Here is a 12,314-nt window from a genome sequence, read left to right on the forward strand (position 1 = left end):
CAGAAGAGTGTGTGAGGATGAACTGATTAATACACGTAAAGAGTTCAGAAGTTTTTAGTACGTAATAAGCGCTTCCAAAAATGTTACCTTGTCGTGTAACGTGCCAGGCGCCATGCTAAACAGATTAGTGACAAAACCACCTTTTAAGGCAAGGGTCTCTCTCTATAAACTGTTGTCTGTTAAAATTATTAATGCAGAAAGGAATCTGAGAGGAAACATACCAAGATGGTAATCATCGCCACCAAGTAGGTGCACTTTCATTGTTTTTCCCTGTTTGACTTGTCTGCCGAATAAGCATGGGTTGTTTTCTAAAACGACCAAAACTAAAGGTTAACAGGAAAAAAAGTTCATTGAAGGAACTAAGGACGATTGACTGGGAAAAAGAAGTCTCATGGAGGACACCCTTCAAATTGTCATTTCACTTCAAACTGAAATATCTTCAAATTGCTGAGAGCTACCAAGTGGAAGAGAAAGACCTGCACTTCAGAGCGAGGACTGATGGGTAGAAGTGATCTCTAGTGAGCAAAGGTGATTGAAAAGCCACAGTGAGTAGCTCATCCTTGAAACATTCACTGGAAGCTGGAGAACACCTCTAAGAGAAAAGGAATGGGCAACTCACGGGTCAAGTGGCAGATTGGATCATAAGACCTCTCTATTCCTAATTTTTCATTTCCTAATTTTGCTCTGAAATACACCTGAAGAAATGAAAAAACAGGTGATCACCAACTTGCAGAGAACTGAAGTCTGTTTTCTGGCCAGGTATTTTTGTCCTACCGTGTTTCCATAAACCCTATGAGAAGACACGTGTGCTCCCTCATTCTTAAGGACCCAATTGGACTGGAGAAGATGGAAGCGATGGCCCAAAAACCAGCGATACCTTAGCACTCACATCCCACCATCACCAAGCGCCAGACACCAGCCCTGAGGCTCAGTCCCTATGCTGGTTACTGCAGAGAGGAGAAGGAAAGAAGAGGCAGGGCCTTTGGACCTCGGGACCCGTGATCCCGTTTCTGTCCTCTGTAGCAGTCAGGAGTTGGGGACGACAGAGCCTGGCCTCGGTGGCTGAAACAAACGAGGGTTCAGGTTTTCCCAGCAGAGGGTGCAGAGAGAAGGACGTGCAGAGCTGTGACGGCAGCTTCAGGATGCGGCCAGGGAGCCAGGCTCCTGCTGCCTCTCGGCGCCACCCTCCTCTGGGCACCGGACATCGTCTGTCCCGGGAAGCTTCGACCATCACTTCTGTCCTCCAGGCAGGAAACAGGGAAGCGCAGGAGGCAAAAACAGGTGTTCCTCTCAGAGTGCTCTCCTAAGAATCTGCTCCAAAGTTGAGTGCTCGCTTCTCTGGCCGCACCTTACCGCCACGGGGATCGGGTACTCTGTCCCCAGTAAAGCCCAGGGTCCCGCTTCCAGGGAGGCAGGAGGCGAGTACAGGACGACCAGCAGCAGTGTCTGCCCCCGTTGCTCGTGTCCGCGTCAGATGGCAGGGCTTGTCCCCCACTCTATATTAAAGACGAGACAGCTGAGGCGGCCCGCAGGACCCGCGGAGAGCCACGGCGCGGCGGTGGTGATGGGGCCGGCACCCAGCTCGGGCCGCGTTTGGAAAACGAGGAACACAGAAGGCAGAGACTCACGAACATCTGTGGACCAACAGCAGGTGTGAGCCGGGGCCAGCTCCCTGAGGGGCGTCCAACTGGCAGATGAGGGGCCGCAGGACTCCGGGCTCCCTGTCATCCCCTGGTTGGCAAGAGCTCAACGGCTCTGGCCTCGGCTCAGCTGGGAGAACAGATGGGCAGGGATTCAGCACAGCTTCCAGAGCAGCCAGGCGGCAAACCTGTCTTCCCTCCCTGTGTCAGCCAAGGTTACGGTTCCCACTGGGTCCCAGCCAGCGGCAGAGGACCTGCAGCCCCTGACAGCTTGGCCAGGACCGTGCCACTCCCCGCCCGCCGTGGAGGCCAGCGCGAGGACCAGCGAGTGCAGGGGGTCCTCCGCAGCGAGGGGGACGCACCTGGGTGGAGAGGCCCACCGGTTTCACATGTCCCTGTGCAGGGCGAGCAAGCCTCGTGGCGGTCCGATCTCGGCCCTAACTCCTTTGGGGCACGGGACTCCAGCCAGAGATGGCAGCCTGTTTGTGTGGTAGAGGCCTGGAGCTGTTCTTCCACGTCCTGGTGTCCCACAGAAAAGACGGCCGAGGCCAGAGGTGTAAAGCGGAATCCAGGAATGAGTCTGAAAAGCCAGCAGCGCGCATCTAAAGAAAGGCGGGTCCTCAGGGAAGGAAGGAAAACCATGAGGGGATAGGAACACACGTCCAGCTTCAGGGAAAAAAAAAAGACATAAAATGTATTGCATAGAATTTTATTGCAGCTCTGTCTTGAGCATATAGTGTAAGAGGAAGAGACACAAGTCTTTAGCAAGACACGGATTTCCCACTGTCAGCTGGACATGGTGGATGCACGTGGAAGGAATGACTAGGGACGAAAAGAGGTGTGTGTGGGGTTCTTTCACCTTCCAAAGACTACATCAATTTTGGATTATCTGTGTCATCTACTCCTGGTTCACCAGCTCTGATATTAAAAGCAGACTGAAACTTGTTTAGAATTCTGTTCAGCTGGAAAAGCATTTGTGTGTGAGACTGAAGTTTGTTTAGATTTCTATTTAGCTAGAAAAGTCAGAAAGGCTTTTTTGAATGGTATGAAGATGACGACCAGAAGGCCTTTGAAGAGAGACGCTGGGGAAGAGATGGGAAGGAGAGGGCGGGCCAGCGGCGGGCCCCACCTGAGAGGCGGCTCCCTGCAAGGAGCGGGCTGTGCATTTCCCGCAAACTCTTCCTCCGGGAGGCTGGGCACCCCGCAGCCACCTGCAGACTGCACAGTGAGGCTCTTCGGATGATTATAAAGAACTCCCAACCCTGCTCCCTTTTCCCCGGTCTTCTGTCACCTTGAGATCCTAGATTCATCAAAGCTACGCTCTGCGGCCTGAAGGTCTGCTCTCGTGGCCGAGGGCGGGCTGGGCAGCAGGCAGCCAAGCAGGCTCCCACACCGCCCACCTCCCCCTCCGTCCCCAGCGGCTCCCACAAGGGCACCATCAGGGCGGAGGCTCCACGAATCCCCCATGGCCCTCTGGGGTGTGAGGAGTCAGCAGGAACATGCACCCACCCCGCCGGGGCCATCTGCACTCAATTACGAGCCCTTTGGAAGACGGCAGAGGGCTGTTTAGCTGCCGCTGGTTCTCTATGATTAGCTAGTTCTTGTCTTTTGAATACTGCATATGGTGCAGCCAGCTGTAGAAAGCATTCATGATTCAAAGCTCTTTTCCCCTCAAAAAGAAAAGTGCTAAGCTAGTTTTATTACCACGGGAAGATTGGAAAAAAAAGTTTAAAACTCTTACTTTCAGGTTAAGTTCCTTTTCCTCCCTTAAAATTCTACCTCTTCCCAGGATTGGGACCATCCCATGTTCTGTTTTCTGCCAGCACTGTACAGGCGCTCGTTTGCTCAAGGTGAGCCTTGCAAAGAAATGTCAAGATCGTGTATAATTCCAGCTCAGGTGTTTTTATCCAGAGTTCAGGAGACTCTCTCCTCTCCCTTATTTTTTATGGGAGACCTGATGTGAAGGTATCCTTGTAATGAAACCACGCCAGATTCCGCTCTCTGCAATCAGCCGAGGAGCCAGGGTCACTGCACAGGCTAACTTCCCTTCTCTCCCAGGTGCTGAGCCGAGAACAGAAGCATGCGGCTTTGCCCACACGTGACCCTCTCGGAGTTCTCTGTGGGTGAGGAGCAGTCAGCTGGCTGTAAGCCAGCATTAAAATCAGTAGGAAAGCTTAATAAAGTGTGTCTTCCTGGGGCTACGTCACAGACTTGAAACCCGGGCTCGCGTGTGAGTGGAGATCCAGAGAAGACAGAGACTGGGAGTCTTGTGACCAGTGATAATGAAAGCCACAGATCGGCTACAATTCACAGGGAAAAGAATGTGAAAACAGAAGGTGAGGGTAATCAGAGTCCCTTCTTCCTTGTTTCTCTGAGCCAGGCAAATAATTCATTTCTTTTCTCATAATACACAGGCTCCAGGGTAAACAGCGGCACAAATATGCCCATAACCACAGGGCACTCTGTGGATAAAACAGTTCTTTGTAGATAAGTGTGTATGTGTAACTGGTTCACTATGCCGTACACCTGAAACTAACAAAACACTGTAAACTGACCTCGTGGCTCAGCTGGTAAAGAATCACCTGCAATGTGGAGACCTGGGTTCCATCTCTGGGTGGGGAAGATCCCCTGGAGAAGGCGAAGGTCACTCACTCCAGTATTCTGGCCTGGAGAATTCCAGAGACTGTATAATCCATGGGGTCGCAAAGCATCGAACATGACTGAGCGACTCTCACTTTCACTTTTAAATCAACTATACTCCAATAAAAATTTAAAATATATGTCTTAAAAAAAAAGTCCTCTGTAGTATGAGTTTGGCTGGTTTAGGACTACAAATTTGCAAAACTTTAGGAACGCATCTATATATGGAGTGAATAAATGTACTCTCCACACTGGGGAAAGAGATAAAAATGGCTATATAAATAGTTAGCAGTAAAAGTACCCCAAAAGTAATTTCACTTTTTTTAAATAAGAAATTTTAAGCATGTCCAAGAGGAACAAAATTGGTTCCAACTATGGATTGTTCCACTGAGGGTAACGGGAGCCCCAAGTCTCACTATCTGAGGAGAGAATTACAAACGTGGAAAGGGAGAAAACAGAAGGAACCCTGGGCTGTTAGTTTGAAATGGAGGCACGGGATAAATTCGTGGTTTTCAATATGGATACGGAAATAAATTTAGGTGTTACGGGCACACAGGTATGTGCACACACGTACACACACGTACACACATGCAAATATTCCCAAACTCTGACCGCTGGGATGGCCTGGGGCCAGCGGCTCCACAACAGTGCTGAGCATGCCTAGAGCTCAAATCTCAGTTTTAAGATAGGGTTCCACTAAGGAGAGTAAGGCCGGAGTAACGGCAAGGGCAAGGCAAGCCTGGACTGTGCTACGGTGTCAGAAATAAAATGCCAAGCATACGGGGGACATGTCAAGAAGACACGGGAGTCAGCTTGAAGGGGTTCCTGCTGGCCATACCTGAGATGATTCAAGCATCTAGAGGAATAACAAAAATAATCAGTTATAACCCACTGTATAAAAAAATGAAACGATTCCATACTCGTAGTATAATATAAACTACTAAGTAAACTAGGAATGAGTGACCCTACAGTGAAAGAGGCTGGTGAGCACCACCTTGAACAAGTGGTGGGTCAGGGTAACAGTGATGAGACAAGGGGAATCACACGCCACGCAGCGCACAGGATCTTAGTTCCCTCAACAGGGACCGAACCCAGGCCACGCCAGTGAAAGCGCTGAGCCCTAAACACCGGACAAATTCCCTAAAACTGCTTTTAAAAGTGCAACTTCTCAGTGTCACAGACAAGTGACTATGGCGATGATGAAGACATGTGATGAAGATGAATCTGTAGCATCAAGAGCATCACAAAATTATTTCTTGGAGTAGAAATTGTTATTTTATATAATATGATTCTTAGGTACGTATTTTAACCAAAACATTTACTATTATGAGTTAAAGAAAGATCAGTGAATGAATATACTCTTCTAGGTTGAATTAAAATAGAATATGTAAGGTTTAAAAAAGTTTGGCTGAAAAAAAAGTTTGGCTGGGGAGAAGTAACAGTTTTGCAAAACCTGTGCGATCCAAAAGATGATGTTCAACAGCAAGAAGGATCCCAGTTTCTCACCACCAGTTCTCAGAAGCACAGAAATGTATGCTCAGTGTAAGAAGGTGTCAACCAGAAACAGGCAAATCTGACAGACTTAACCGAGCAGGATAAATTCGAGGTAAAAACCACAATAAACAGTTTATAGCTTACAAAAAGATTCACAAGTCGAGGATTCCTTCTATCGACTTCTCAGAGCCCCCACGAGCTCCTCCTGACCCCTCAAAGATAGGCTGTACCAAAATCTGGTCTACGCCGAACGTTTCAGGGATGTATGACCCGAAAAGGAAGACGTGTCTGAGAAGACGCTGCCGGGTGCCCTTCCTGCTGGCAGCTTCTTTGTAGAAGCGATCAGAATCGGGTCCAAGCGGTGCAGAATCGAGCATCATGTGTCACGCCAACACTGCTTCCCGTCCAGCCAGTTCTCATCTTTCCCCGGTAATGAAGAGATGGACGTTCTTCTTGGACTGCAGCATCTGGGCAGCCCGCTCCACCCCGACCACGGCGGCCAGGTGCTGGGCATCGTACCTGGAGTAGAGGACGGTGCAGGTCCAGGCGGCCTCCTCGCCTCTGCTCGTGGCCCGCAGCATGTTACAGACGTCACTGTAGAAGTGCGGGTATGTTGGCAGCTCATAGAAAATCAGGTTCCTGATGCCTTTTATTGTGTATCTGCCAGAAGGAGAAAGAGAGGCTATGTCTACGGGAGAAACTCATGGAGAAGCCGCCTCGGAATTTTACAGGGACACCGTCACTCATACCGTTTCACGCTCCAGGAGGAAGAACAGTGACAGACAGACCAACGGTAACTCTAATTTGAGCTGGAAGGGCTCATTTTTTTGTGACAACATGTTTGAATTCCTACTGTTTGGTTTCAGATAATGATAAAATGAATTTGCCTTTCTTGAGCCTGCTCTGAGCAGAGTGAGGTAGGCTGGGGGAGAATAGAAGACAAGAGCTAAAAATCAGTAGCCAAAAATTTAAAAAGCAGATGACTTCCAATTTAACCTATCCTTATAATCAGGGAAAACAATGTTCTATAATGGAGACGAGGTCAGATCCAGTACATAGAATAAACTGCAAATGCTCTCTCGTTAAGTCTTTTCTTACCACTTTGACAACATGTTAACTCCATGGCAGGTGTCCCAAGTTCATCCATTTACAACATTCTGCCCAAGGACCATCAGGCATTCTGGGAAGGCAATTAGTTTCAAGAGCTTCCCCACGCTTCCCCTGCCCCACAGGGCTGCACCGTGGTGGTGGGAAGGCACATCCTAAGGACTCGCCTTGTGGTTAGGTTGAGGTCAATCATTCCCTCCTAACAAAAGATTTCACAGGCTGATAAGGTTCTGATTTTTCGTCAGCCTCTCTCAGACACAGCTGGTGTTAGACTTCCTCGGGAATTTTATTCATGGAGGATAAGTTTCCCTTGTCTTTTTATCCCGTGGCCCAGCCTTATCTCTCGAGACCCTCCTCTTCCAGAATGTAACTGCAGTCCATTACTTTGTTCACTTTTCCACATCCCCTTTCCATAAAGGAATTCTAACGGCTAACGAACGAAGCTGACAGACACAGTGCTGCCTCAGCAGTGAGCAAAACAAACACACCCAAACGCGGAGTCTCGCTTCTGCTTAGTATGGAGAAAATGCAAGAGGACACTGCTCCCACGCTACAGGAAAAAGACAGTCCACAGCAGCAGTCCCCTTCCTGAGCCTAGACAGCGACGCCGCGAGGCCCCAGGTGAAGGGATTCAGAGGCGCCCTGGTGTGTGTGTAACCGGCTCTCGGCGGGGGAGGGACGGCGCTGATCTGAAGCACTTGCCAATGTCTGTGGTGCAAACCCTTCGTTTCAAGCGACCAGTGTCACGCTCCTGAACTTGGAAATGAGAAGAGACGTGCGACCAGATCTCAAGAGCAGGAATGAGCCGGCTTCAGCCCATCACTGACTGAATCCCAGAGTGACAAGCTCGTCTGAAGAAAGCCAGGACACTTCCCCTCAGGCCGGGCGCGGTGGGGAAGGGGGCAGCTGCCATGAAGGTGGGAAGGAAGAAACCGCTGCACTCCCAACACGCTCTCAAAGGGCGCTTATGGGTCTGCATGCGAGTTCAGGATTCCTGGGGTTTCCGGACACACCTTCACTTCATTTTCACGAGGTCTTTTCCACAGGCCTCCACTGGGAGCCCTGAAGACATGGCAGAAGACCTAAGAGACCCCGCGGGCAGTGCGGACAGGAAAACTCTCTTTCCCCAGACCCATACTGTGTATGAAGCTAAAGCCTGAAGCCAATGAACGGGACAAAGGTCAACTGCTGGGTGGGGTCAGATGAAGCAAAAATCCGCTACCCTAAGGGAGCGGGGTTTCCCTTGTGGCTCAGCTGGTAAAGAATCTGCCTGCAATACAGGAGACCTGGATTCGATTCCTGGGTTGGGAAGATCCCTTGCAGAAGGGAAAGGCTACCCACTCCAGTATTCTGGCCTGGAAAATTCTATGGACTGTACAGTTCATGGGTTGCAAAGAGTGGGACACGACTAAGCGACTTTCACTTTCAAGGGAGGGGCATTAACCCCTTCACCTCGTCCCTCCCCACCATAAGACTCACACCCAGTGAAAAACAAGAGCAGTCTGTCCCTAAGGAAAGGGCATGAAGCCTATGGAGCCCAAGAGCCTGCGCTGATACAAGCAGAGGTTTGCGGCCAGTGGGGAGAAGCAGGAAACTCTTTCCAAGACGCTCACAGAACAAGGCAGAGAGAGGTCTTCCCACCACATAGGGTGGTGCAGGAACCCTGAGAAAGCCCAGGGTGGAGAGGAGCTGCTTGCATCTCAGCTGGACTGGTCGGAGGGCCCCTGCCCCACTTCAAGCCTGTGTGGAGGAGCGAGCAGGAGTGGCTGGAGTGGGGGAACGGACAAGAGTGCGGGGAGGGGCTCTCCCCGGGCGCAGGGGTGCAGGGCCGGGGGAAAGCTGAGAGGGGGGCAGGGCCAGCGCCGGGCCGCTGTCTGCTGGAGGAACTGCAGTCTGTGGTACCTGGATGGTAACCATGGCAACAACCACATCCTCACCAGACTCACAACTCCCACTCTAGTGACCTGACGCAAGAGGTGTGTCCAGGCCAACTACCCACTCAGGCGCTCCATTCAACTGATAACTACAGAAAACAAAGGAAGGAAAGAAAAAGACAGTAAAACCATGAGGTTCCATTTTGACTATCAAATCATTCCTGGCAACAAGTAGGGGTTTACAGAGATAGGTTAATGGAGTGTAAGTTACTGTATGTATTTTGGGGGGGAAAGGGAGAAGATGGGAGCGGCAACGTATAGCAAATTTTAAACTGTGTACAGTTTTGGAACAAACAAGTTTTCCTTTCCAAATTTATCCTAAGGAAATACCTAGGCAACTATGCCATCGGCCACACATACAGATGCTCGTGGCATTATTGTACGTAATAGCAGAAAACAACAAATCTACATGCCCGTTAAAACAGAAACTGGGTTAATTATATACCCACTCAAAGTATGTAACACTAAGTAACCATTAAAATGGATGCTATGTACACCTCATAGATTACTTATAATTAAACATAAAAGGTATTTTTATAAGGCAGAGATCTAGCGGACCTACTTTGACCAAGTGATTACATTTAGCATCACCCAAAATGGGATAAACTGACACCCTGTGCCTCCATGCAGAATTATTACCAAAATAATGTTTAAGTCTGTGATCTCCAAACTTGGATGCCTGTTGAATCACCTATTTGTTTTTTAAAAATATCTACTATATAATTGGTCCCCATCTCCAACACTATGTAATTGATATTGGGGTATGACATGAGATTTTTTAAAAACTCTACTAGGGGATTCCAATGTGTAGTAAAGTTTGAGAACACTGATCTAAATAATAAGAAAATGGGCAACTCCAGACTGTGGGACGTTCTACGGGAAACTGGACTGGACTTCTAAAAAAAAATGTCAGTATTATGACAAAGAACAAAAAGGAAGAGAATTATTCCAGATGACGGTTTCTTAACCGCAGTACTGCTGACATTTTAAGCCAGATACTCTCCGGGTGTTCAGCAGCACTCAGGCTTTGACCTGCGTGAGCCACTAGAATAACCCTCCAGCTGTAACTACCAGAAATGTCTCCAGATATTTCCAATTGTCCCTTGGGGAGCAAAACTATTCCCAGCTTAAGAACTGCTAAAATAAACTTAAGAAACATGTTAACCAAATGCAATGTATGATACTCAACTAAATCCTAAATCCTGGATTGCTGGTGGCGGACAGCTGTAATAGTCACTGGGGAACAACTAGGAAAATCTGAACACAGACTAAATATCAGATGATGTTATCACAATGATGTCAAGTGGAATGTCAATAAATGAAAGAAATTTGTTTTTAGCCACTTTACATGCTGAAAGATCTAGGAGTTAAGTGTCATGAAGCCTCCTATAATTTACTGTCAAATGGTTCAGGAAGAAAAAAAATAAGAGATATGGTGGAGAGAGAGGAGAGACAGAATGTGAGTGCATGTGAATGGGGAAGAATGCTAACAGCTGGCCAAGTCTACCTGGAAGGAGTTAGAGACGTTCACTGCGATAGCTTTACAATGTCTTTTGAAATGAAATCTTACCAAATAAAAAGTTGGTGGGGGGAGGATGTGACAGAACCATATATAAACTTAAAAATACATATCCATAACACACAGGTATACATGTCAAAAGGCTAACTTGATTTTTTTTCAATGAACACATAAAACACTTAATATAAAAGAAAAAAAAATCCCTATATGTATATTGGGATCTCAACTTTGGTTTTTGTTTTTTTTTTAATTGCCTGTGTCTGTGTGCATGTACACAAGTTTTTTGACATTAAAAAGTCAGGAAAGAAATATACCAAAATGAGTATTTGTATCAGTGGGATTATAGGTGATTTCATTTTTTTTAACCTAGATTTTCCAGGTTCTCTAACAATAACACTCTTATAATGAGAGTATTTTTAAAACAAAATAAAACAACAAAACCAACTCCAATAGGTATACTTAATAACTAAGAAAATCTCTTAGTACCAATTTATCTACAGTAGAGACACCTGGGCGGGGAAGATCCCTGGAGAAGGAGATGGCTACCCACTCCAGTATTCTTTCCTGGAAAATCCCATGGACAAAGGAGCCTGGCAGACCACAGTCCATGGGGCCTCAAAGTCAGACATGACTTAGCGACTAACAGTACAACAGAGACGAGGTATCTTCTGGAAATCAGAGAAGCTGAGCAGGGCCTCTTCAGAGGGGCAGGCAGCACCAACTCCTGTAATCTTCTGCACCCCTTCCCCTGCATTCCTCCTCTCTTGCACATGTTCTGTGTCTTCCATGACCCCAACAAGTATGGCCTAACGCTCTGACAGGACCTAAAACTAACGACATTCCAGACATCTATGCTACCTGCCAACTGTCAATGGTAAACGAGGCACCCACAACTGACTTGAAAGGCTGGTTCCTCCATAGTCTATAAAGACTCGTTCTGCTTCTTCTGCAGAGGGGGTTCTCACTGGGGCAAGGAGCACCCAGAAACACCCCAGGCGGCCTTTCCCAACTCCAGAAATCCCATCTCCAGAGCTTCTGAGTGCCAATCCTTCATGCTGTGCTTACCCATTGATAATGTTCAGAGAAGGAGCTGCGAACTGTCCTTACCTCAGGAGTATCATGACCAAAGGCCAATCCAGCCCTATGATTCTACTGGTTTCATCTCCCCAAAGAAGACAAATCTTCAGGTTGAAAACTTTTCATTAGCTCACAAATGAACTGCAGTATGTCTAACACCGCCTACTTCCTCAGAGAATACAGACAGAGAATTTTAGAGTTGGTTACTAAAGTTTGAAATACATGTACTTTTCCCCCTGGTCAAATTAAAAGAATCAAATCACAAAGACATTGCAGATCAAAATACCTATCATCACCAATTGAGAGTTGGTGACCTCTCAAGCAAAAAAATTCTACAGTTGGGAACCTTGAGAAAATTGGCAGTTGCAAGTTACTTAGATTCACATTTAACACCCAGAAACTGGATCCAGGGTATAAGGCAAATGACACATGTCAGGTTTGTCTTCACCGTGACTTTGGGGACAAAGCTGTCTGGTCAGTAAATGAACAGTGTAAGACAGGAGACTGTCCCACCTACTTAAGAGAAGGGGCTCCTCTTAACACCACGCCTTCTCCTTGAAGAGCTGCTCTTTGAGAGCAGTCCTCATCCCAGCTTAATTCACAATTGTGCGAGACAATCACGCTGGGAAGTTTTCCAATTCATCCACTTCATTCAAAGGACTTGTTTTGATGTGTCAAGCTTCTGGAAAACTAAGGGCTCTTAAGACCTGCTGAATGCAAATTCCCCCCAAAATACCACTTTCCAACACGAATGAAAACAACAGTTTACTGGAAGGAAGCAAATAATGATGCTGGGAAGCAGGCATTTGTTAAAACTCTTGGGCCAAACAGCCAAGAATGAAGCCTGGTCAACACAGATGCAGTCATGCCTCGCCTCTCGGCTGGAAGACAACCCTTGTCAGC

At 47.6% G+C, this 12,314-nt stretch overlaps 1 protein-coding gene across 2 annotated transcripts in view; it reads right to left on the reverse strand.

Moving 5' to 3' along the window:
* The window catches only part of UTP25 (UTP25 small subunit processome component), a 44,960-nt gene that overhangs the window by 11,592 nt on the left and 21,054 nt on the right, over positions 1-12,314 (reverse strand). Inside the window, exon 12 of one of the 2 annotated variants that reach the window (XM_065936280.1) lies at positions 2,351-6,434. The exons of the other annotated variant lie outside the window; for it this stretch is intronic. Coding sequence (XP_065792352.1) covers positions 6,191-6,434 — 244 coding nt within the window. The 3' untranslated portion in view covers positions 2,351-6,190. Of the gene's footprint in view, positions 1-2,350; positions 6,435-12,314 lie in introns of those variants that run through there. 2 annotated transcript variants of the gene reach the window in all.

This window comes from Muntiacus reevesi, chromosome 5 (genome assembly GCF_963930625.1).
Source record: "Muntiacus reevesi chromosome 5, mMunRee1.1, whole genome shotgun sequence".
Classification (NCBI taxonomy): Eukaryota; Metazoa; Chordata; class Mammalia; order Artiodactyla; family Cervidae; genus Muntiacus; species Muntiacus reevesi.